The sequence below is a fragment of the Vanacampus margaritifer genome, chromosome 8, assembly GCF_051991255.1.
Source record: "Vanacampus margaritifer isolate UIUO_Vmar chromosome 8, RoL_Vmar_1.0, whole genome shotgun sequence".
NCBI classification, from domain to species: Eukaryota; Metazoa; Chordata; class Actinopteri; order Syngnathiformes; family Syngnathidae; genus Vanacampus; species Vanacampus margaritifer.
This window is the reverse complement of record NC_135439.1, coordinates 5530613-5556398: the sequence shown is the minus strand read 5'-3', so window position 1 is coordinate 5556398 and position 25786 is coordinate 5530613. Positions and strand designations below refer to the sequence as shown.

The 25786-nt window shown below is 42.7% G+C and overlaps 2 protein-coding genes across 6 annotated transcripts in view; both read left to right on the top strand.

Moving 5' to 3' along the window:
* Window positions 1-15161, top strand: part of eif4g3a (eukaryotic translation initiation factor 4 gamma, 3a) — a 36530-nt gene extending 21369 nt beyond the window's left edge. For 2 of the 4 annotated variants that reach the window (XM_077572189.1, XM_077572187.1), the window contains 26 exons: window positions 52-186; window positions 532-694; window positions 1161-1916; window positions 2656-2744; window positions 3732-4017; window positions 4205-4338; window positions 6408-6527; window positions 6623-6778; window positions 6865-7062; window positions 7847-7993; window positions 8276-8512; window positions 8601-8705; window positions 8947-9085; window positions 9678-9790; window positions 10641-10731; window positions 10883-11006; window positions 11237-11484; window positions 11576-11688; window positions 11777-11949; window positions 12292-12417; window positions 12489-12570; window positions 12882-12980; window positions 13062-13208; window positions 13446-13527; window positions 13607-13753; window positions 14289-15161. In XM_077572189.1, coding sequence (XP_077428315.1) covers window positions 52-186; window positions 532-694; window positions 1161-1916; window positions 2656-2744; window positions 3732-4017; window positions 4205-4338; window positions 6408-6527; window positions 6623-6778; window positions 6865-7062; window positions 7847-7993; window positions 8276-8512; window positions 8601-8705; window positions 8947-9085; window positions 9678-9790; window positions 10641-10731; window positions 10883-11006; window positions 11237-11484; window positions 11576-11688; window positions 11777-11949; window positions 12292-12417; window positions 12489-12570; window positions 12882-12980; window positions 13062-13208; window positions 13446-13527; window positions 13607-13753; window positions 14289-14470 — 4392 coding nt within the window. In that variant the 3' untranslated portion in view covers window positions 14471-15161. The remainder of the gene's footprint in view (window positions 1-51; window positions 187-531; window positions 695-1160; window positions 1917-2655; window positions 2745-3731; window positions 4018-4204; window positions 4339-6407; window positions 6528-6622; window positions 6779-6864; window positions 7063-7846; window positions 7994-8275; window positions 8513-8600; window positions 8706-8946; window positions 9086-9677; window positions 9791-10640; window positions 10732-10882; window positions 11007-11236; window positions 11485-11575; window positions 11689-11776; window positions 11950-12291; window positions 12418-12488; window positions 12571-12881; window positions 12981-13061; window positions 13209-13445; window positions 13528-13606; window positions 13754-14288) is intronic. The other 2 variants (XM_077572190.1, XM_077572188.1) reach the window with 1 other exon arrangement.
* A 1101-nt stretch (window positions 15162-16262) lies between these two features.
* hp1bp3 (heterochromatin protein 1, binding protein 3) lies at window positions 16263-25565 on the top strand. Of its 2 annotated transcripts, XM_077574233.1 has the most exons (13): window positions 16263-16405; window positions 18028-18105; window positions 18910-19087; window positions 19414-19491; window positions 19600-19756; window positions 21185-21328; window positions 21423-21482; window positions 21561-21700; window positions 21804-21894; window positions 23336-23495; window positions 23611-23722; window positions 23809-23979; window positions 24341-25565. In XM_077574233.1, the coding sequence occupies exons 2-13, from the start codon at window positions 18039-18041 to the stop codon at window positions 24906-24908; spliced, it is 1926 nt and encodes a 641-aa protein (XP_077430359.1). In that variant the 5' UTR covers window positions 16263-16405; window positions 18028-18038; the 3' UTR covers window positions 24909-25565. The 2 variants fall into 2 exon arrangements, with proteins under 2 accessions (XP_077430359.1, XP_077430360.1); XM_077574234.1 differs by lacking the exon at window positions 19414-19491.
* The last annotated feature ends 221 nt before the right edge of the window (window positions 25566-25786 follow it).

Genomic DNA, 25786 nt, shown 5'->3' with positions numbered 1-25786 from the left:
CTGTTGTTGGACTTGTGCGCTTTAGTGAGGTGTGTTGTTTTTGTGCCATTGTCCTCCCAGATTCGTATCCGCGACCCCAATCAGGGTGGAAGGGACATCACCGAAGAGATCATGGCCGGGGGCTCGGGGAGCAGGAACTCAACGCCCCCTGTTGGCCCTCCTTCCTCCACTCCAACCCCCCCTCAGGTATGGCTCAGGGCACTACCACTTTAAGAGCAGCTTGATTGTAAAGGGTGACGTGGCGCCATTTTGTCCTGCCTGTGTGTCCCTAAATGTTACCAGTTTCTTTCTTTTTCCTGTCTTTCTGTCTTTTATTTTGTCTTGTTTTTTACGTGTTTCTGCATCCTTTGTGCTGCAATTACTTTCATATTGAACTTCATCCTCTTTACTTCTTTTATGTCTTATTCCAAAATGTGTGCTGCGTGTGTCCAATGCTGGCTTGCATCTCTGTACCTTTTGTTGATTTATGCTGCCCAGTTCTCCTGGCCCCACGCTCATGATTATCCTTACGTTTTCTACCTCAAATCACAGCAGCCGCTGAGCAGCAGGCAGACTCCGGAGCTGCAGTCACCCTCGCAGCCTCCCCAGCCTCAGCACGCCGCTTCCGGAGACTTTGCGCTGGAGCCCTCAACACCCCCGCAGAAGCCACAGCAAGCAGCGACAACTGGGGTTTCAGATGCCAAACCAGAACCAGGTGTGTGCCTCAACATATTCTTTCCTCCCTAAAATCCTTAGAAATTTGATCACAGTCCGTTATAGGACAACGCTTGACCTATTTGTTCAGATTTGGAAACAGTTGTGTTCCTTTTCGGAAATAAAAATACAACACTTACTGAAGAGTACTGAACTTTGTGAACACAACAATTGCCGTCTTCTTCTTGTCAAATGTTCTGTCTTTTCACCGTTTCCGAATTGGTACTGGTAAATTGTGAAATTAGATTTTGTCCTTCCCACTGAAGCCACCGCACAGTCATTCACTATTAACGTTAGCTATCGATAAAAATTCTCTATTCACATGCACTACTCGCAAGGCATCAGAACGTAACACATCGACCTCCAACATGCCAACCACGGGCAGGAAAAATATCTATCGAAATAAATGAATGAATGGATAATTTTTTTGTAGCAACACTTGTTCTCTGTTCCTTTGTTTTTTCCAGATGAGACACCAAAATTGGAGCCATTAGTCTATAAGTCTTCCTCACCTGGGCACCTGCAGCCGGAAGCTCCCCTGGAGAGACTGGAAGCCAGCGCACCCGCATCAGAAACCTCTTCCACTGTTGAACCAGAGCTCGTCTTCCCTGCCTCCCAGCCCGCTATTGTGGCCCTCCCGCCCACAGCTGTCGACACTGGTGATCGGCCACCCTCGACTGCTTCATTCTCCTCTGGCGGTGACCATAAACATTCTTCGGCGGCACCTTATATTCCCACTGTTGACAAGCCTCTCTCTGATGCCCCCTCACGGACTCTGACCGTCTCGCCATTGCCGATTTCCAAGGCTGTGAATGGTCTGGCAGACCCTGACACCGATATGGACGTGCCAGCCCCTGTGACTCCTTTGGCATCCCCATCTGGAGCACATCCTCTTACTACTTCTCCCGCTTTCCAAGACACCTCCTCTTTAGAAACCTTACCCTCTGATGCCAGACCAGAGGTGCCCATTACTGCCGAACTGGCCCCCACGGCATCTTTGACGGTGGTGCCCGTCGCCCCGACTTCCAGTCCCGTCACGGCTTTGCGTGTCATGCTCCCCCCGGGCCTTCCGCCACTTGTGCAGGCCACAGCAGAGACCAATGAGCCCAAGCAGCTCCTGGACAGAAATGACCTTGTCACCAGGGTGGGGGCAGAGGCACCTGGAGGCGTTGCTGAAGCAGAGCCCCAGCATAATTCGTTCACTCGGAAGAGCCCCACTACAGGTACATGAGCACACTGGAAAACACATCTTCGATCGAAACCTTCATTGCGTACAGTATGTTTGAGATATAATTCTGTTTTTAATAATGTATTTTGAATTTTTGATGTTTTTTTGGGGCTGCTGGGAAGGATTAATTTCCATCAGTTTCCACTCATTTAAATCGGGAGAGATGACTTGAGATTCAAGAGTTTTGAAATCCAAGCATAATCACGGAATGAATTAATAAACCACAGTAAGAAAATGAACACTGCACTTAACTTTAAATGTATCGCACATTCAAATTGAATACAAATTGCACCTAATTTGAAGTTTAAAAACAAACCGTTCCAAAAGATTACATGCAGAGCATTGTATTATAAAGTAAAAAAAAACAACAGAACTGTATTTGTGCAGTGATTCTTTAAGCCAGCGTCTGTCACTCTCCCTCTTAGAACATCAGTACTGAAAACGTGTTGTGTAATTTTTTTACGGCGAGGTATTGTGGTACGTTTCCAGTACAGTACTACTGTACCCTAAACTAAAAATTTGATAGGTTGTTTAATTCACTCTTAATGGGTGTGCAGGCTCTCAGGAGACCCAACTAAGTGTATACATGGAATTAAAATGTCAATTTTCCATATGTCCCCGCTAAAGCATTTCATATAGTAAATTAAATGTTGGCCTTCAAATCAAACTCTAAAGACCTGAAATGTGATGTGTGAATAAATGAATAGTGCAACAATCTTTACTTTCATTTGCAGTAAATCAGACTTCTGCTGCTATACCAAAGACCTGGAGGAAACCAAATGAATTGATTCACGCCGGAGACACACATCTGAAGGAAAATGAGGTAAGAGAGCGAAGATGCTTGGACATTTTTCACATTTTTGTGCGCTTTCATTTTCAAAACGAAAGCCTCTGAAAAATGTCAGCGTATCCAAGAAGCACGACGGTTGAAGAGAGAGAGAGAGGGGAGCGGAAAGGCACAATAAATCATGGGGAAAATGTTTCCACATGTGCCGCAGGAAAGCGCTTAGACATGGCTTTTGGGTCAAGCAAGGTGTTATCCATCATCCTCACTCCTCATTCAGCGCACTGTTTGTAAATTCAGCTGTGTGCTTCTCTCATTTCCTGCTCTTCATTGATGGACAACCACACCCATGCTTTGTCATAGCTTATTTCATGGCTTTTTCTGGTTTAATGCTGTGGACAAAGCCCCAAAAGCAGCATTATATTGGATGAATGAAGCAGACACAAGGACAGACATGCAGCAGCTCATATAGTTTTTTTTTTTTTTTAAATTAAACACTAATTGCAAGCAGTCTGGGTTTTGTCGACTACGTGATTTCCATCTCGGTTCTTAACCTTGTGGCCCAAATGCTCCCATACTGCTGACCGAATGGAGCTTGGAGCGTATGCAATTTCAGGGTTATTAGTTGTACTAGCTACAATATGTTCTAGCCATTTTGCTCACTCTGATCAGCCATCATCGGAAAAAAGTGATCATGTGACGTACAGTTAGAGGAGACTTGCGGAAGAAATGTATCTTCTATCTCAGCTTGTGTGTTTTCATTAAATTACCATACGATAATATTAATTATTTTATTAGGTTCCACTATTTGTAAGGCTAGGCAGCTTCTTCACTGTACAGTAAATGTCTTCGGAATTAATTGAATGACAGTTTCGGTGGCAAAAAGAATACGGCACAAGAAAGTATGCACGTTATTGCCACACTTGCTAAGGTGGTTAAAGATTGCACACCATGTGTTACCTTGAAATGTTGTATGCCAGTCCGGTCGTAAACCGAGGAACCCCTATATATGAACTCTTGCTACAGGACAAACCTCGGCCCGTAGATCCTGTCGCCGTGGATCCGGCGCTGCAGCCGGCTCTACTGGGCGGCTCCGGGGCCCCACCAACGCTCTCCCCCTCTGCTGACACTCCAGCTTCTGCCGGCAGCCCCGAGGCCGACATAAGGCTGACTGTCCCAGAGGAGAACGGCGATGCCGAGCCGGAGCCTTTAAGGAACGGGGCAGGCCATACCTCTGAGACAGAGAGCAACGACAGCTTAGTGTCGCCTGGGGACAAAGACAACTCCACTGTGGCTTCGCAGGACATAGAAGGTGGGAGAAACTCCACTCAGGTCTAGTGTTACAAAATTCCAGAAATTAACTATATGGGAATTTGTTAGAATAAACCAGAAATGTACTGAATTGAAGTTGACCTGATTTAAACAAGTAGATTTTATGCAAATACAGTTGAACTTTGTTCAGTCTTTTTTTTTTTTCCTTCTTTCTTTTACTGTACTAGTTGGTCCTGACCTGTCGGATCCCAGCAAGAAGCGACAGTATGACAGGGGCTACTTGTTGCGTTTCCAGTTCATGCCCGCCTGTGTACAGAAACCAGAGGGTCTACCGCCAATCAGCGATGTGGTGCTCGACAAGGTGAATACATCATTTGATATAGAGGCTGATGGTTGTGTTGATTATTCTAGGTACTGCACCTGATGATCCACACTGGTATTTATCTACAGGCTTAAAGAAAGCCCCTTGAGCCATGGATTCTGTATCCTTGGAACCCAGTTTAAGGTCCATGCACTACAGTAGTATGCTTTTTGTCCTTGTACAAAAAAATCCATGCACTAGCAGGATATTAAATAAATGCTTTAAGAACTGATTTGAGCATTTATTTGACAGCCTACACGTGCGCTGAATTGTCTTAGGAGTGAGAACAAAGCGCATACTAGTACGGTATATGAACCTTAAGATGAACCAATCCAAACTCAAATGGCTTTCTATGCTAGCCACAAAATTCTTGCTACATTTCAGAGTTTACAGGATATCAGTGCTATTTTTTACATCCTCATTAATCATTGACTTCTCTGCATGCTAATTTTATTGATTTGCAACAGTACAGCTATATGTGCATTTCTTGACTTTCTTTATGCCTGAAGGCATGTGTTGCTATGGTGGTAAAAGAAAATGCAGCATTGCAACATCAATTATTATATTTTATAATTATTATATTTTTTAATTATTATCAGTAAGATACTCTATCCCCTTTTACATTGCCAGTAAAAGTCAGTCAGCTTTGTTGTGATTTTTTTTTCACATGCTAGACATTCAGAGTAATCAAGATTGCTTTCCTTGCATTCCCAGGTGTATATAAGACACAAAAACAAGACATAGTCATCCATAAAGTAAAAAACACAGGCACAATAGGTAACAGCAAATAATAAGACATCTAATAACTAAGCATATAAAATTACTAATATATTGTATATGAAAACACGGTATTTTCCTGCCTTTCTGTTCTCATATTAAAAAACACGGGTTTTCCACTGCCACTACTGTTGTTTTTGACTTCTGTTCAATACCATTTATGATACTAATCAATTTAAAATATGTTGGATTTTTTTGCTACGCAACATTCTGTAGAGTGCAAAAGCTTTGTGCTCTACAACCCATTTTCTGCAAAAAACAAATACATTGCAGCTCAGCCTCTGGAAAGCAGACGTCAGTGACCACCTTAAGGTGGTACATCAAACTTGTTAACTCCTTAAAAAGTGAATAGCAGTTCAACACAAAAGCAACTAGTGTTTTTGTAGCCTATGGATTGTTCAGACTGCTTAAACTGTTACTAGATAATAATATATTATGAAATATTCATTTTTGATTTAGACTTCTTCTTTTTTTGTTGTGCAACAAATGTAATCCAATTGTGGGATGCGGTGTGAAAGCGCACACATTTTCAGGAATATCCCGCCTCTGCTGTGTAAACAGCAAAGGTTGATTAATGCCGGGTCTTCTGCGTGAAAGAGGCTCCTGATTTTTGTGTATGAGTGTAATGTGGAGCGTGGGGGTCTGCTGAAATCCTGTTTTGATTAAAATCACACTGCCATTATGTCACACTTGGCAGCGTTAAGATGCCATTCCCTGCCCCCCCACATCTGTCAAAAGAGCCGCTAAACTGGCTGATATCAACATTTGGGGTTAGATTTTACAGTAAAAAAAGAGAGGAGAGGTCAATCAGCTGAATGTTTTATTCTTTCTTTCTTTTTTACCCACTCATCCCTCTTGCTTCGTGTTCTTTTCTTTCCTTCCACATCTGGTTCTGACTTCTCTCACTGGACCGCCCGCTGAGCAGGGCTCACATAACATACAGCCTGTACTGTTTAAAAAACAAAAAGAAGAAGAAAAGCACCAAGCAAAAAAACTAATGTAGCATGCCTATCAGTTGCGACAGGTCATCTTTAGGCCAAACTTTGTCAAAAAGGCACTATTTTTTTCTCTCCAAAATTAGCAGAAAAAAAGTCTGCTCCCCCTGTTGTTGAGGGTTCTTTAATGTCATTGCATCCATTTTCGATAGCACTTGCCCACCTTGGGGTCCAAAGGCGGTGCATACCTTGGAGTGGTTGCCAGTCAATCACAGGGCACATATAGAAGCACACGTATATTCACACCTAATGTGCAATTTGGAGTTTTCATTTAACCTGACATGCATGCCATTGCAGATGAACCAAAACAAGTTGCCTTCTCGAGCGGCGGATCCCAGGGTGATTTCCAGGGGACCCGATTTCACACCTGCCTTTGCAGACTTTGGCAGACAGATGAGCGGCACACGAGGCGCTATGGTGAGTCGCATAAATACTCTTGTAGAGTTCATTGGCTGCTTCGAATTCAAACCACAATAATATACTTACTGGATTCAACCTATCTGTCGCCGCAGCTTATGAACATGGGCACGCGGCGGCCTCCTCCCAGAAAGATCATAATGAGCGTGCCGGTGAACGACGAAGTTAAACTGCAGAAGGCGGAGAATGCCTGGAAGCCAGGTTCCAAGCGGGAGTCTGTGGTCGACGACCCAGAGATGCTGAGAACACAGGTAGGAAAGTGTATTTTAACTACCATGCACAGATGGAATAGCTGGACTTATTTGTGTTTTTTTTTGTGGGTCTCTGTCTCCTTCAGGAGCTTTTCAGGAAGGTGCGCAGTATCCTGAACAAGCTCACGCCTCAAAAGTTCAGCCAGCTGATGAAGCAGGTGACGGACCTGACCATCGACACGGAAGAACGACTGAAGGGGGTGATCGACCTCGTCTTCGAGAAAGCCATCGATGAGCCCAGCTTCTCTGTCGCCTACGGCAACATGTGCCGGTGCCTTGCTGAGGTAAAGCTAGGGCTTCAACGATTAATTAAATAACTTTCAATACTTTGATTAAAAAAGAAGGTTCAAGCAAAATCACTGCCTCAACTTCGTAGGAATCAATTCTTTTCGCAGAGGCACTTACAATTCCGTGTCGAAATTAGTTGGTGTGATGGCCACAAGCCAAGGAGGAAATAAAATGTAAAAAGCAGAATGTACATGTTCCTGCTTCTTCTTTTTTTTCTTCCATATATCTCTTTAACTATTTCAGATTTTCTCAGAAAGTAGTTAAGATATTTTCGGAGGGGTTATCCCAATAAATCTTATGAAGGTTTCCAAAGGGTAATAGTAATAAATTTGATGAGGGCACAAAGGGGAAATCAACACAAACATTTTCTTAACAATAATATGTTCTATGCAGCTCCACTAGTCTAAACATGGTATGCCGATATTGAGTTTGTGGAATATGAGTTAAGTAGCACAATCCATCCATTTTCATCCATCTCAAGGGAGGCCATTTTGCCAATTGCTGTTGAGTGAAAATGACATCACATTTGTTCAGGGCTCAGGTAACAACCAATCGCGGCTCACCTGTTTTCGTAAGCTCTAAAGCATGCATATAGCCACATTTTGTCATTAGGATTGATGAATTATACCCTGAGAAAATATATCAACAAAAAAAAAAATTATTGTGCAGTTTTTACATAATTTTGCTCGCAAATAAATTATTAAGCAAACATTATTTGTGCAAATGCAAGATGATCACAGACTATTTCCACTATGTCTGTGTTTGTGTTGTATGGTACAGCTCAGAGTGCAAATATCAGACAAACCCAGCAACACAGTCAACTTTCGCAAACTGCTGCTGCACCGCTGCCAGAAGGAGTTTGAGAAGGACAAAGTGGACGACGTGGTGTTTGAGAAGAAGCAGAAAGAGCTGGACTCTGCCGATTCGGTATGTACCAGAATTGTTTTTTTCAAATCGGTGTCGTGAGTGATCATCCGAAGCCCAGATTTCAACCCACGACTTCTGCACTGTGAGGCGGATGTGCCAACCAGTCAAGACATCCTCACACCAGAAATTATTCAATTGCACTACTTGGTTTGCAAAATATTATTTTAGCTTCATTATAGCTTTTAAAAGTCTGTTTGGATCTTTTTTGGGTGTTTTATTACATGTATTGTTAATTTAGTATTTATTGCATTTTATTTTTTGATGTTGATCATGTCCTCGCAGTCCACAGAGCGTGAGCGTCTTCAGGAGGAGTTAGAGGAGGCAAAGGACAAAGCGCGGCGGCGATCTATCGGCAACATCAAGTTCATCGGGGAACTCTTCAAGCTCAAGATGCTGACGGAGGCCATCATGCACGACTGCGTGGTCAAGCTGCTGAAGAACCACGATGAAGAGTCTGTCGAGTGCCTGTGCAGGCTGCTCACCACCATTGGCAAAGACCTCGACTTTGAAAAAGCCAAGGTACGCCTCGTAATGACATTTGGTCTGCAGCCTCATCCCGCAATTTTGAATAATCAACTCTTCTTGTTTAATTTAATCCTTTCCTCAGCCTCGAATGGATCAGTATTTCAATCAGATGGAAAAAATAGTGAAGGAGAGGAAGACATCGTCTCGGATACGCTTTATGTTGCAGGATGTCATTGACCTGAGATTGGTGAGTTTGTGGACATGTCATAGGCCTTTGTGTGATATTTGTCTTATGTGTAAATATGAGTTTTTGTAAGTGGGATACACCATCACCAACATTCCTTCAATTACAGTAGTGTCACAGTAGGTGAAAAATAGATGCGAGGGTTCCCCAAAAATTGCTAATGCCGAACCGCAAATTCTGGCTTGCCATACACTTTGAGGCCACTTAACCTGACACGGCCGCATGTTCATCGCTATCTCTGCAGCACAACTGGGTGTCAAGAAGAGCCGACCAGGGGCCCAAAACCATTGAGCAGATCCACAAGGAGGCCAAAATTGAAGAGCAGGAAGAGCAGAGAAAAGTGCACCAGCAGCTGCTCTCCAAGGAGAACAAGCGACGAGGTGGTAAGCAATCATCTTTATAGACCTTCCAGTCACTCCTGCACGCCTATGAAGCCTGTGAATATTCCCACTTTCTCTCCCCATAAACCTGCAGATACTATGCTTTACTTAGCGGCAACCATGAAGCCTCTGATGTCAGCTATTTTGCCTTTTAGCGTTCAGCTAGGGCTGAGCAATTAATCATATTAATTCGATTAATTGTCATTTTGAAAATAGAATCGTTCAAAATTTGCTAAATCGTATTTTGTCTTCTGGATTATTAAAAGATGTTCTTAATGTTCTGTTAGATCTAGATGTTATTGTGAGTTGTAATTTTGCTAACTATGAGTGTTAAGTTTATGTTAAAACTGATTTAGAATCAGTATACATTATTGTTGTCTGAAGATTTTGTACAGGAATCATTTTTGATTAAATGAGACCTTTAAAAAAAACAAAAAACGTTTGCTGCGTTTATTAGATTAAAATTGTAATTGTCCTGAATGACTGAAAAAAAATCGAGATTTTATTTTTGGGCTATATTGCCCAGCTCTACGTTCAGCTTCAATTATCCGTTACTTTGTGGATTATGATGGGCACATCACATTTTGTTGCACAGATCTGCGAGAGCAGAGAGAGCCGCGCATGCCCAGAGAAGAGACCTGGAATACTGTGCCCATGACCAAGAACAGCAGGACCATTGACCCAAATAAGATCCCAAAGATCTCCAAGGTGAGCCACTGCTGCAATGTCATCACTACTCTGGAATTTTTTATTAGTTGCTGCTGCTACAGCTGGTGACTTGATTTGGTGATGCATACGTATCTACTTATCTGTTGTGAAAATCCCTGCTATATCTCTCAAAACGGCTCTTTCTAGCAATTATTGTCTTAAAGTATAATGTGAACATTTGCATATTAATATATGTGCATTTTGTGGTTTTAGCATTTGCCTATTTGTAGATTTTGAGGGAAGGAACCCGTCCTCTGTTATAAATGCAATGTCATTTCACATGACTTTTCACAACAAAAATTACATTTCAGGCTACTAAGTAAGATCCACTAACCACGGGGGTTCAATGTATGTTTGAATTTTGCCGATGTCACATTCTGAGGTTCAGATTTGCCTCACTTTGAGTTGCCGTCACATCGGTGGTCCCAACTTGTCAGTCCAGTTGTTTTTGTGTCAATATGGTCCCTGTCCTTGTCAGAATCTCCAACTCCCCCTGCTGGATGCTCATGTGTAACTGAACCTATTTAGTTTTTCCAGGGCTCCTCCTGCTGGATACACTGAGTACTGAACGTGCTGCAACATCTGAGCGTCCCAATTTATGTTGTCTTATTCATGGAGCATGGCTGGATTTATGGGCAACCTCTTATGCCAGTGTAGTGTAAATGCACAGATCAGAAATAATTTTCAGACAAATTGACATTGTATCATTTCCTGCAGCATCTCTCACCACGGCACACTTGTTGGCAAATAAGTGAAATAGTCAGATCTTCTGGAAACATTAAGAATTTTAACATTGAGTCTAACGCAAAGTTGGTGTCATCTCTCTCTCTTTCTCTTGCTGTTTCTGCAGCCTCAAATGGATGAGAAGATCCAGCTCGGCCCGCGGGCTCAAGTGACGTGGGTGAAAGGCAGCAGTGGCGGAGCCAAGGCCAGCGACTCAGGTCTGACCTTTACACTTCGATTTCCTATATCTTCAGCTCGCTCTCTGTATATTTCTCATTATGTAACGAGCAATGTCTAGTTTTTAATGTTGCTTGTAGTTTGTTGTAGCTCCCCTTCCATCCGCTAATCTGTTCTCCTCACTTCTTTCAGAACTATCGCGAAGTGGTAGCAGCCTCAACCACTACTCGGTGCTGCAGTCCACACTCTTGTCTCAACAGGCCTCATCGCCTCCTCCACAGAACCCAGACTTTGATTCTAGGAGGACTCTTGGAAGGTGAGCAAACAAATGAAGCATACTGACGTAGGTAGACTATCAATAACATTAGTTCAGTCAGGGCAGTCTGTCATTGTTGACTGTTGAGTTATATGTTGTTATAAAAACACTTATACGTAACCACATTTAAAGTAGTGAAAGGATTAACTCAATTGCTCAGTTAAAAAAAAATCCTCCAAAGTTTCACCTGGTTAAATGACTCATTTGCCACGTTTTCTGTTGATTTCCAGCAAAAGTAGCACCGCAGTGCGGGAACGCAGTGAGAAGCCACAAGCCCAAACGGCGCCGTCATTGTCGTCGTCGTCGCCAAGGCTCACGTCTCTCAACAGGGGCGACAGTTCCAAAGAGCTGCGAGAGCGCCATCCCCCGGAGGAGACGCGTAGAGAGTGCGAGAGCGAGGCCGCCGAGCCCCGCAGACCGAGTGTCACGGAGGACAAGCCGGAGCCAGAACCAGACCGTAGCAGGACCACAGAGCCCGGTAAGGAGGGGGGCCAATCAGATGAGAATAACGCAATGTAACAAACATCAAACCACCTCAGACTGACACTGTTGTCACGATACCTTGACAGTTAAACCTGAGCCAGTGGCACAGACGCCAGGGAGGCTGGTCCTGTCTGAGGAGGACATGGAGAGGAAGTCCAAGTCCATCATTGACGAGTTCCTCCACATTAACGATTATAAAGTACTGAGATTCACTGGCTGGACTATTTTTTTCCACCCCTTTACGTAAATCCATTGACTTAACCATCGTCATGTCCCTCCTCCCGCAGGAGGCTGTTCAGTGTGTGGATGAGCTGGTTTCGGCCCCCCAGCTGCACATCTTCGTACGCGTTGGGGTGGAGTCTACGTTGGAGCGCAGTCAGATCACACGGGACCACATGGGCATGCTCTTCTTCCAACTGGTGCAGCAGGGAGTCCTGCCAAAAGAACAGTTTCACAAAGGGTCAGTCCGTCTGTATCCCTCACACTCAAGCACACTGTGTAGCCTAAGACTATAAATACGGTAGCTACCTTCTTACCCAACCACCTACCTAAATATTTACAACCTACCATCCTTCATTCCTTGCTTCCTATCTACTAATCTAATCGGTGGTGACTCGACTAGCCGAATTGGCGGTTAAAAACGTATGCTTAATCAGTATTTTGGGATTTGAGTACAGGTTAGCTTAGCGCAAGCTAGCTGGTATGACACAATACAGATGCATTTACTGGGCCAAAGCAAAAAAAAAAAACACAAGCCTGCTTTTTTATTTATTTATTTTTTATAACAATTTTGTGCTTTCAGGTTCGCTGACATCTTGGAGCAGGCGGACGATATGGCTATCGACATTCCTCATATCTGGCTGTACCTGGCCCAGCTGCTAACCCCCGTGCTGAAGGATGGAGGCTTCTCTATGAGGGAGCTCTTCAGGTCCCGACCGCCAGCCCACTGGTTTGATGACAGAATCAATGTGGCTTTGACAATACTGTTTGTGTCTACAGTGAATTAAGCAAACCTTTGTTAGCTGTGGGAAGAGCAGGAATCCTAATATCTGAAATTCTGCACATACTATGCAAACAAATGGTAAGTGACATTTAAATGTCTATGTGTAAACTGCGATGCTTATAGTTAAGCACATTTTATTCCTGATGTGAGAAGGGAGGCTTTTATTTGCTTTAAGGAGATGGGCAGGCAACTACTGTAATTGGGGCACAGTGTCTATTAAGGGATTTTGATTTCAAATTACAGAGCTTTCTTGCTTTATTTCTACATTCCCATAAATCCAATTGTTTATCCTGCATCATTATTAACAGCAGCTCGGTTGTGTGACTTCTACTCATATTTTTGAATTTGTTAGTTTATTGATCGATCATGCATGCCGGTTGTCTCATCAGAGCCATAGAGCTGTAGGTACTCTGTGGAGGGAATCTGACCTCAACTGGCCCGACTTCCTGCCAGAGGGAGAGGACGTCCAAGCCTTTATCTCACAACAGGTACCCCCAACCCACTTCCGTGGCCATCACATCGCCGCGGTCAACAGAATTGACTTTGTTCCGCTGACCTCTCGCATGCAGAAGCTGGAATTCATCCTGTCGGACGCCACGGACCCCGGAGCAGCTCTGTCCAAAAAGACCCTGTCCCCCGAGGAGCTGAGCCAGCAGCTGGAGAGGCTTCTGCTGGAGGACATGGCCAGCGATGAGCAGATCTTTGACTGGGTGGAGGTACGAAGGGCTGGCTGAGTTCTCGGTGGAAGCAAACCTACTTACTCAGTGTGAAATTTGGAAATGTTGAGTTAGCTATTATTCTACAAGTTAGTGGAAGAGCATTTAATTGCTCTGCCTGACACTATACATAGCTGGCATAGAGAGAGGAAGATTATTTGTAGTAATAAATAATTATTTTGGGATGAACAGTCGAACACATTAGACTTATTTGTGCTATACATGTCCGGCACCCAGGCAAACCTGGATGAACCTCAGATGAGCTCATCGCCTTTTCTGAGAGCGCTGATGACGGCCGTGTGCAAGGCAGCGGTGAAAGGTTTGCCCCGCCCTCTTTTTCTTTCCTTGCCCCGGCCATAACGGAACTCACTCCTTCTCTTTGTGTTTTCCTTGCTTAGACATCGGCACCAACTGTCAAGTCGACACAGCCATCATCCAGAGGAGGCTGCCCGTATTACTCAAGTACCTTAACTCAGACACTGAGCGACAGCTGCAAGCACTTTATGCACTTCAGACGCTGATAGTCTCCCTCGATCAGCCTCCCAGTAAGTGCCCCTCCGTCACTTGGGATGCTGCAGGTGTCCACCTCGTAGGTTACTTTGGCTTCTGTTAGTTTACCTTGACTTAAGTCATCCTGAAAGTAAATGCCTGGTAAGCCAGGTACACACGCAAAATGATTTTTTATTTATTTTTCTTAAACCAGTTGGTTGCAAACTAGTTTTGGCACTTACTAAAAATCTAAAATTGTGACTTTCCGTCTGGTACAACTTCCATACCAAATCCATACCATGACCACTCAAAACACTTCTATCGGATTGGGGGGGGGGAATTGTCTATCCCCAATGAATGATTTAAATGGATGGAAATAGCATTAATCTGTTCCACCATTCCCTTCAAAAAAAAAAATGTTTGTCAGGTGTTATGCAGGTATATTTTGTTGTCCACTTGGAGCATCATCATCACAGTCTACTCTGTAGTATCTGTGATGTCAAATGTGTGTGCCTTTTGAAAGGCTGGCGTGGCCTGTTAAGTGACGTGCAAGTCAGTGAATGATATGTTTCCGTCTTTGCCGCCTGCCAGACCTCTTGCGGATGTTCTTCGACTGCCTCTACGACGAGGACGTCATCTCGGAGGACGCGTTCGACAAGTGGGAGACCAGCAAAGACCCGGCGGAGCAGGAGGGCAAAGGCGTGGCCCTCAAGTCGGTGACGGCCTTCTTCACGTGGCTGCGGGAGGCCGAGGAGGAGTCGGAGGACAATTGAGACCCGCACGGACCCACTCGGCAAAATGTTGAACTTGAGCGACCTGTTCACGTTCGCTGGAATTCCTTTTTCTGCGGTACGGTTCGGAAACATGCCGCCGTTTTCAGTTTGGATTCCAATGGCGGAAGCACTAAATACATGTATTATACATAGAAAATATTTTTGTTTTAAATTTTAACTTACTTTTTTGTTACTTTTTAAGAAGAGACTTAAAAAAAAGAAGCAGCAGCATAGGTTATGAACTCTTTAATTTATTATTTTTTTAAGGACTGAACAGATGGAAGCAAAAACCCGAACAACAGAAATAACAATATAATTAAATAATATTAATGATAACAAAATAATTTTGACAAAAGAATAGAATGGCCTCCCTGGATTCTACACTGTTTGGATTAAAACAGGGTAGCACAAAATCATTTGGGGGGTGAAAGGGAAGCAAAGTTAAGTTTGTGGTCAAAATAATCCAAAAGGCGTCCCTCAGCCTCTGCTTTTGCTACTCGTTTTGGCGCGTCACGTTCAAGGACCGAGTAAAAACGGACAACCGCCGATGAACAAAGTGGACGCGGAACCAGCAAAATGCCAGGAGGGAGTAAGGGTCATGTCAAAAAAGCTTGTAATACTTCAGCCCTATACAGCTCATTAAAAGCTTGTAAATACAATAAAGATGGAGAGAGTGAGAAAAAGATCAAAACCTGGAGGTGATTCTGTCCGTGTCTGTCTTCTCAAACCACCTCCTAAACTTATGTGATGCATTCACTTGCTTATTGACAGGAAATGTGTTATTCTGCCATGTTTTCAATTAAGTTGTTGATTTTCGAGTGTTTTCACCAAAATGTGTCAATGCAGGTTTAGAGAAAAACTAATTTATTGGTAGTTGGGGTGTTAGTTGGAGATTGAATCCTAAACATATACATTAACGTGTTTATTGGGTTTTAATAGTCACTTTTCCTTTCCTTAGTCAACTCAGTTCAATTTCTTTAGTTCCCTTTTGACTTCTTTTTGTTGTGTAAAGTAGGTGTCGACAAAATAATATAATTGCCAGTGGCCCTGCTCCACTGTAAATTTCGAACTTGGACACAACTTTACTGATGCAAAACCACCAGTAGATGACATCAAGGCCCCATTTTAGATACGAGATCAACAGTTTGCGAGCCCACTGGGGAAAACGGCACTGCATTTTGTGCCAATTACCTTTTATCTACTGCTGGTTATAAAAGAACAGAAAAAAGCAGGAGCCATATACTTCTCTCCTAGTGAAAGGAGTATGCTTTCATTTGGTAGGGTCGATGTATATAATCATTGAACGCAATATACAGTGAGTCCTAAAAATGTCAAAATGCTTTCAAATTCCTGGCAGTGAATTGGATAAACTGGATGGTCCTGTAATAGGTGATAAGTTTAACCATGTTCACCTAAAATAACATATATATGGCCTGTCAATCATTTCCAAAATCCTTTCCGCGTGAACCACAATTCCCATGATCCTTAACCACAGACATCCTCTCAATACGCGGTCATATTTGTAGTCCCCCCTCCCCCAAGCTTTATAATTGGTTTGCCGCGGTAAATGATGGTTTTGCATTTATTTACACGGTACTAGAGCTTTTAAAAACGTTTTATTTGAATACATACGGAGATGTATTTATTTAAGATGGAACATTGAATGAAACGCCGTTTTTGCATGTTCGTGTAAACTATAGTCAGACATGTTAACTTGAAATTAGAAAGTAAACCCTACTTGATGGCTTCTCAAAACAAAGGTGGTGATGGTGGGAAAGAGTCGACAAGCGACGGTCCGCCATGACAGTCGAGACGTTGTGACGTCACCAAGCACTCGAACGGGGCGGGGCTCGTAAACAGAGGAATCGAAATAAAGGCTCCTGCACCCATTTTTAACTCTCGATTATCTCATTTTTTTGCACCATTAAGTCCAAGGTAAGTTTGCGTTGCAATTTAAGCGTAGCTCGTAGCGTCCTGCGTGGGAATTCTTGCAGGCTGGGGCGGGTTTTTGAAATGCTCGCGCGACGCTATCACCATCGCCGTGTATGTGTGTGACACACAGTGTATGTGTGTAACATTAACCAGAGGACAAAATGGCGAAATTGGCGATGTTTTCTTTCCTCAACACTGGCCAAGAGTCCAAAAAGTGCAACCGGTACGAAATGCCTTGACGACTCGCGAGGAGTTCGTGTATTTGACAGTTTCCGTTCATTAAAAGCGACCTGGGGCCTCGGTAAAATGAGGTAAAAGCCTTTGCCAGTTTGAATCCGTTTCCAGCGGTGGGCCCTGAACCAGCTTTTTCCCCCCCACTCGTCTTTGTTTGTTTCGTATTTATTATTATTTTTTTTTTACAAGTGGGTGAAATCGGTAATCATATTTAATCTACACCAAAATATTTAATTTCATTTTTTTTCCCCCCCGACGTTTTTCTACTTCCACATTTCTCCACTGATTCAAACGATTCCAACTTCGACGCGCTCAACTGTATTCACATCACTGAGGACATCCGGGAAACAATTTTCCACATTTGCACAATTCTAATGCATTCACAATTTTTCCTTAATTCCACATTGCCCAAAAACTCAAGTGACTGTGATGTTCAATAATAAAGTTCCCCATCTTTGCCCCAATTTTTCAAAATGGGGGGGAAATATCCTTGGCATCTGAATTTACATAACAGACAAAATTGCAATAGACTTAAAGTAGTGTGCTTCTTGACCACATTTCTTAAGCAATTCATACCATTGTAATTTCCACATATTCTGCTCATTACGACGTCTCAGTAACTCCTTCCCCAGTTACCCTAATGTTCACTATAAAATTAACAAATTTAAGAGTTGTGTTCTAAATTTTTACCTAGAGATTCCCTATTCGTCTTCATGTTAAAAAATGATTTTGAACTCTACTCGGATGCTTAATTTTATTTTCCCGAAAAATGATTCATAGTACAACAAATGCAAAAAAATTTTTTTAGGATCAACAGTAAGTGGATTGATTGCACCTGTGTAGCACTTTATCTACACCATACGGCATTTTACAAAACCTTATTTATTCACTAATTTGAAGATGTGCCTATGCATTGAACTGGAGTCTACACTAGTGTGTTGACAGAGTCAGCGTTAACCTACCGAAATTGTTTCCTTTTTAGTTTAAAATAGCTTACTTCAACTTCCAGGACCCCTCGTCGTACTCTGGCCAACGGTAGAATCCAGGGTGTTTTTCTTGCTTTAATCCAGTAAAGCCATCTATCTGTATTTTGTCATACCAGCTAGCTGGCGTTACACTAACCTGTCATCCCTGGTCAGGCAAGTGTCAAAACTCCCTTTAGTGGTGTGACGGCATGAGAGGCCAGCAATAAAGTAACAAAAGACAAAGGTGTTGATACACTGCCTGGCTGGGCTTTATTGACTGACTTGCTTAACGGTTGAATTAAATCCTCATTATCTGCGCAAATTATTCACATACACACACACAAGCGCTTGGGGGCATTGCACTCAAATGTAGCAATTTTAAATAGCATTGTGTTATTTATTTATTTTCTTATAAAACTTTTCCAGATCAACCTGTGATGCCGATTCGCCGAGCCGCAGCAACTCCAACGCAGGAGAAGCCCCTCTCTGCGGCAGCAGAGACAGGTGAGGACCATGGAGACGTTATGAGCTCAGTGTGGACTTTTCAGCTTTATGGTGTACCCTGTACCGCCAATCTTGCATAAACCCGCTTGCTTTTATTATTTATTTGCCATTTTACCTTGATTGAGGATGTAACTAAATTTTTGAGGAGCACAAAATGTTAGCCACCTGTAGGCTCTATTTTCACTGCAAATCCAAGCGCCTAATTCCATTTTATTTTCTAAAATTGATTCTATTTCCATATACCCTTTACTTGATTTTGCGAGGCCCACAGAATATTTTGTTCTATTGTTATTAAAACATGGAACCTACCAAAAGAAAGATTAGAGTCTCTTCTTTCATCAGGAAAACAAGTATATTTCTATCTGTTTCCGTTTTGCAGCAATTAGCATTAGAATATAGCTATGTTTCATCATTATTCACAAATCCGTTTTAAAACAGTGGCGAAAGAGCTTTTTGCATCATGGCCCTGGTTGATCTCTTATAATCTGCTGCCACCTGTTGGCCGTTTTTGTAATAACTACCATTTCTTCAAGCATTCTTTTCAGTTCTTAGGCTGCAGCAAAGCCTTCTGTATGCTCTAGCTTAAAAAAAAAAAAAAAGTATAAATACGTCTTTGGGAGCATGGTAATATTTAAAATATAATGTAAATATAAATTTTTGGGAGCAAATGAGTTAATAACACAAAATCTAATTTATCCTTTAAATTGATGTAGAATACCGAATCCTGAGCATATTTGGCTAGCTGTGAAACAACTTGACGCACCAACCTAACCTTCCGTTAATTCTATTTTTTATGATGATCAGGGTCCGAAGACACCCCCGGGAAGTCTCCGTCCGCCGAAGGGGAGCAGCCCGCATCCTCCGCAGAGGCCGCCGGCAAGGGCGAGGCAAAGGCCGGCGATGGAGCCGAGCCAGCGGAGAACGGCGAGAAGGCGGACGAGGGCGCCGCCAACAAGTCGGATGACGGGCCAGAAAAAAAAGAGTGAGTTCTCCACGAGTGCGCCTCGTCGCCACAACGGGGGACCTGCTGCGATATTTCACTCTGATAGCACTTTTATCTGCTCACATGGTCCTTACCTCCGCTGGATTTCAGAATGCAAATCAGATGATTTGAAACAAAAGGAGATGATCGTGTTTGGTCCAGGGAGATTTTTTTTAAAACATTTTTAGATTAGCCTGAGGAGATCTAAGTCCGTGTTCCTGACTGTGGTAACCGCTCCTCTTCCTTGTTCTCCTGAGCAAAACGAGTACTAGCACCATAGAGTAGCTACGACTTATTTATTAAGACAGATGTTCTCAAATTTTCAGTTTATCCGGACAGAGTGAGAAATGCAAGGACTGCGTGGCTGGCCAGTGCGCAACACACTGCTTTGTTCTCCTACTAAGGTGAGGATGCGCGAGAGATAAGGGAACCATCACAGTGAAATATCGCTCCTTGGCCTCGACGAGCCACGTCACTCAACGCTTCTCGCCGTCCCCCTCTTTTCTCTACAGGCTGAAGGATGGCTACAAGTACAAGAAAGCCAAAGTCAAGAAAGTGAAAAGGACCATCCCGGTATGGGCCAGCGTCACCGCCAAAAAGAAGCTTCCCGTCGCCAACTTCGCCGGCACGTACAACAGACTGGACCATCTCCTCATCGAAGCCATCACGGTGCGTACGCACGCACGCGCGCGGAGTCGTTCCGCCCAGTTTGCCCAATTACAAGCAGGTTTTCCTGTGCAGTCAATTTTGTCAATCACTAAAAACACTAAAAACGCTAATGCAGTAATAAAGTCAATATTGAGCCACAGAGAATGTGGGTAAGCAAGATCCATTTTTGTTATCGTTCAGGAGGGTGATTTCCACTTTTACATTGAGCCATTTTCAGCAGCAGAAAGTTGATATTTTGTCCAGGGTGAATTTGGTAACTATCATTCACGTACAACTAATACTTTAAATACGATTTTTCCCACTTGCTGTCAACTGAAGATGACATCACCCGTGCTGAGGAAATAGATAATGACCAATCATGGCTTTAGTTTGCTGACCAAACCCAGAAAACCGGTGGCACAGGTGATGTCCTCTTCAGTTGACAGCAAGTGGAAATTTATTTTATTTTTTTAAAGTTGTTAGTTGTACACGAAAAAGAATGAAGTTAACAAATGCATTCTGAACAAAATATTAACTTTTTACTGCTGAAAATGGCTCAATGAGTCAAGTATCAATTTAAAGGCATACGGGGTCGATGCAGATTTCAATATTTGGCAGCAAACAAATGCAGATAAACAATTCATTTAAAAAGATATGAAATAAAAAAACTTTTTTTATTTTTGTCCCTTAACTCTTTGACTGCCAAAAACGTTAAATAACGTTTAGTAAAATCCTATGGAGGAGTGCCAAAGACGTTAAAAGACGTTTGTTTCAAAACAGAGGTGAAACTAACCATTTTCTATTGTTGATTACTCAAAAACGGAATAAGGTAGAAACAAACTTTTTTTTCCGATGAAAGATGAGAGTCCAATCTTTCATTTGGTAGTATGTGTGTTTCCATAGTCCAAACACATAATTTTCTGTGGACCTTGAAAGATCAGTCAAAAATGCTTAAATCGGCTGGCACCCACGGCATCCCTTTTCTGAAAACGTCTGGCAGTCCAAGAGTTAACACTTACACCATCAAAAATAGGAATTGCAGACATACAATTGTACTTTGTCATTTATTATTTGTTTACAACAGAATAATAATGCATTAACCGATAAAGCTGTATATAAGCATTTTAGACAACATATATATATATAATATACGGTTTCAGTGTTTAATCAGCAACACTCTGGCCAATAATGTCTTTTATTGCAGTAGTGGCCAAGTCCAAGCAGTCACCAAATCTATCAATATCTCCTAAAAGATGATTCATTGATACATACTCAAGCTAATAAAAATGCTAAGTGCAATAGTGATTATTTGTCAAAATTGAAAATATGCCTTTATTTACACAGGTATTCATCTGGAAGATATGTTTTTAATATCAGCAATTAAATGAGAACATCTGCGATGAGGAAGCACCGTTTCCCATGTCTTAAGTGATTCTTTTTTTTGTGCAGTCGTTTGATCACAGGTCCGGAGTTTCCTACCAGTCGGTCATCAAATACATCGCTAAAAAGTGTCCCGACATGGAGCTAGACAAGAAGAAATTTCACATCAGGAAGGCGATGAAGAAGCAGTTGGAGAAGGGCACCATCAAGCAGGTGACGTGAAGCAGCTGAATCAAAGCAAAAACTATTTTTTTTTTTTATTTACTAGCAGCTCATTAAAGCATGTTTCCTTTTGCTGCGCTCATAGCTGAAGGGCAAAGGCCTCTCGGGAACTTTCACCATCGGCAAGCCGACTTCCGCGTCCAAGGTAGGTGCCGGAATTGATGTCGTAAAGTGCTCACGCTGGTGGCGATGACATTGCTGATGTTGGCGGTGTATGTTGCAGAAGGCCAGCTCCAAGCAGGAAGCGCTGGGAGACGCTCTGCCGCTCATCATCACGCGTCTGTGTGAGCCCAAAGAGGCTTCGTACCTGCTGATTAAAAAGTACCTGGAGCAGCACTTCCCCAGCCTTAACATCGAGAACAGGTGTGTGCGTGTGGGCGCTGCTGGATGTTGTGTTCTTTATAAAATGCTAAATCTTCGGTTGTGGCAATTATGGCTTCGTGTATCATCAATCATTCGTCCGCAGGCCAGACGTCCTCAAGTCAGCCTTGGTGAAGGCAGTGGAGCGGGGACAACTGGACCAAATCACAGGGAAGGGAGCCTCAGGAACCTTCCAGGTAGAGTTGCCCGCAATTCCTCACATCGGTATTGTAAACCTTCATGGAAATAAATGTATTAAAGTAATCAGGGATGTGATTTTTCCGCTAATTCGCGGAATTCCGCTTTTTTATACCCCCCCCCCCCCCCCAAAAAAAATCCGATTTTTTTTATTTTTTTTTTATTTTTTATTTTTTTTTAGTAGTTCATTGTGTATGCACATGACTCCGACAGATAACATCTTCTGCTATAACAGACATTTGTGGTATGCTCTAATATGAGTTACTTTTCATTTGGTCATGATACAATTATTTGTTCATGAAATTTGAACTCTTCAACATTATTTATGTGTTAACTTAGTAATCACATTAGTTAGATATGATGATATTCTCAGTGATAGTTTTTAAAAGCAAAGGCAGTCCAATGTTTTTGAATGTGACTGATTTTGAGTTGACTAAAACTGACATTTTATATGGGATAGTTCAATATACATTGAAAATTTATGCTGTTGTTTTGTCTATTTCTTTGTCATGTGAGTGCATTGAAAGTACTTAAAAACACGGAAAACCCATGAGCGAGTGCCAGCGACCCCCAGACCCCCGGCTAAATTTTCAGATAATTTCACTTTGGTCAAATCACATCCCTGAGTAATGCATGCAGTATTGGTTCTATTAATGGTTGAACTTGAAACCCTAAACGTATCCAAAAATCCCTTTAATTTACTATTTCTATTAGTTTAACTTTTTTTTTCACTTTTTTTAACAAGAGTATGAAAACCTAGATTTTTATTGTACATTTAGAACAGATATAAAATTTGTGATTAATTGTGAGTTAACTAGTGGAGTCATGAGATTAATTACAATATAAAAAAAAAATCACCTGACGCCCCTAATTTTTAATAATCTTTTCTCTTCTTTTTTTAAAATATTTTCTTTAAAAACAAACTAGTGAAGTCAGATTCAGAATATTTATTGTCATAGTCACAGAGGAACAACAAAACTTCGTTTTGAAGCATCCATACAGCAGAGTTGGTAAAGTGCAAAATCCCACAAAATAAATACCCATGAATTAAACAAGTCATTCGATTAATTACAATTAAACTCCTCTAATTTTTAATAATCTTTTTTTTTGTAATGTCTAAAAAAGTAAAGATTAAAAAAAGGAAAAGATTATCAAAAATTAGGGGTGTTGGGCGATTTAAATTTGTGTTGTAATTAATCGCATGACTTCACTAGTTAACTCAGGATTAATCACAAATTTTATATCTATTCTAAATGTACAATATTTTTTTTCTAGGTTTTCATACTCTTTTTAACAAAAGTGGAAATAAATGCTAAACTAATAGAAATAGTCCAAATAAATTTTTGACGTCTATAGCCGTCAATGGCAGTGAATGAGTTAATATAAATGGCTTGGCCTAACGTGCCACATAAATAAATGCCACCATTTTATTTATGGTAGCTGAAACGTACTGGCAACCAAGTGCTGCTGAAGGGCGGCACCTTGGAAGACGCCATCTTGGCGGCCATCACGGCCATGAACGAGCCCAAGACGTGCAGCACCACGACACTGCGCAAGTATCTGGTCGATGCCAACAAGGATGCCAAGGAGTATCAGCTCGGTGAGACTTTCGCCCTCTAGTGGCCACGCTTGTAAAAACCACCGCATCGCCAGCCATGTTGTGTGTGGCTAAAGTCAAGTCAAGGCTAACGAAGTATGTGTGTGTGTCTATTAAGTGGCTAATCTGAGGAGGACCCTGACCAAGTGTAAAGTCCTCGGTTGGATGGAGCAGATCACCGGTCACGGTTTCACGGGGACCTACCGGCTCTGCTTCCCCTTCTACCCAAGGTAACACAAAAAGGAGACATTTTACTTCAGAAAAATATACTATACTGAGGGTTTCTCTTTATTTTTTTCCACTTGTTTGCGTTCAGTCCAACTACTCTATACCCGGACAAATTCAACAAGGTGTCCGCCAAGCCGTCCTCCAGGCGCAGAGCTGCGTCTGACGACGACGACGAGTCCGAAGAGGAGGAGGAGGAGGAGGAGGAGGAAGAAGAAGAAGAGGACGAGTCTGAGGAAGAAACAGCTCCCGTGCGGAAGAGGTGTGTGCTAAACTTGATCTGTGGTGCGTTGAAATACCTCGTGGTTCGCCGCTGTTGATGGGACAATTGCCCCTACTAACATGGCTGCCACATATGTAAATACATTGCGTTTGATGGAAAGGGAGGGGATCACTGTAATCTGAATATGTGGTTTATTGCTAACTTTTGCTAATGCGGTAAAGTCATAATTAGAGGAAATATTTGTTTGGAAAATGCTTTAAGGCCAACAGTCCAATGAAAAACATTAGGATAACATTCTTATGTCGTGCAAACTAGTTTGTCCCTATGTAAAAAAAAAACTACCAGTTAAAAATGACCCACTTAAGTCACAGTGACTTTTTTTTTTTTTACCTTCCCGCAGGTCCACGAAGAGACCCCCTCCCAGGGTCCGCCATCCCCCCGCTGCCAAGAAGGCCAGCAAAGGCCGAGGACGCCCCGTGGCCAAGACGTCTCCCGCCAAGAAAGCAGCTGCAAAGAAGGTGACTAAAGCTTCTAAAGCCGCCACGCCCGTCAAGAGGCGATCGGCTGCCAAAAGGCCGAAGACGCCCGCCGTCAAACGTCTGAGCAAACGTGGAGTCAAGCGACCCGCCACCCCGGAAGAATCCACCGAAGAGGAGGAGCCCGAGGAGGAGCCTGAATCGGAAGAGGAGCTCATGCCGCTGAAGAAGCGGGGCGCTGCCAAGCGCTCCAAGCCCGCGCCGCCAGCCAAGCGGCCTGCCAAAAGGGGCGGCGCCAAGCGCTCAAAGAAGGAAGACTCCACCCCTGAGGAACTCGAGGAGGAGGAGGAGCCTGAGGAGCCCAAGGCCAAGAAACCAGCAGGCAGAGCGTCAAGGCGCTCCGGGGCCGCCGAGAAAGACCAGCCCCCCGCCAAGAAAGTGGCACCGAGCGGTAAGCAGTCCGGCCGGAAGTCCAAGAGAGGAAAGAACTGAGCCCCCTGCCCTCAGTATGCCACCACTGCTACTTTCATCAGTACTCTCCTCTTTTTGCTCTTTCCCATTTTAAATGGGACACTAGTTTTAGGTTGTTGTTTTTTTTTTATCATTTCTACGATAGAAGAAGACGGTTGTACCACCAGTTTCCTTTTTAATCCGTGTGTAGAGAAGCTCACTTCAGTTCGGGCCTGACATCCTGTAGCTAGAACCATGTTGCTTTCTTTTTGATTTTGAGCCTTTTTGTTTGTTTGTTTGCCTAGTCCGCTCCAAGATCTCACTGGTCTTTTTACAGGAAGCGACATGGTCATTTTAGTTCAGACCCTCAGCCTCTTCTACTACCACTGTGGTTCCGAGAAGCAGACGTTGCGTTGCGCCAGGATGTTGGCCGTTTAAAAAAATACAAATAAATAAATTCTGGACATGTCGCTGTTTTTTTTTGTCGAAACATGTCCCATTGTTTTTGTTTTAATTTTTATATAATATATGTATGTGATAGAAAATTGGTTTCACAGCTGTAATTTTGTGCGCAGCTCTCTGTTGTGAATAAGGAAAAAGCTGCTTAGTGTAGCATCTCCATCCCCCTGCATGCATGTATTCCTTGTGTTGTTAAGCCCTTTTTTTTTCAAAGTAATAAAAATGGCTCTTTGTACACAACTTGTTTTTTTTCTGACTTCTGCCTTCATCCACAGTTGACAAGAAAATCACGTAACACAACCTATAAGTTGTTTCATTTAATTAACTGCACCTCTACAGCACATTAACCGTGTTCGTTTAGTTAGGCTATTACATTATGATGTCTTTTTTTTCATGATCTATCACACCGCAGTGTTGGTAAAAGAAACTATAGAATAAGCAAGATGCATGGCAAGATAATA

Bases quoted from the DNA above. Each gene is read 5' to 3' on its own strand.
- hp1bp3 (XM_077574233.1), top strand. From the start codon at position 18,039: ATGCCGATTCGCCGAGCCGCAGCAACTCCAACGCAGGAGAAGCCCCTC. The intron at 19,492-19,599 runs GTGAGGATGCGC...TTTTCTCTACAG, and splicing joins TGCTTTGTTCTCCTACTAAG to GCTGAAGGATGGCTACAAGT. The intron at 21,483-21,560 runs GTAGGTGCCGGA...TGTATGTTGCAG, and splicing joins AGCCGACTTCCGCGTCCAAG to AAGGCCAGCTCCAAGCAGGA.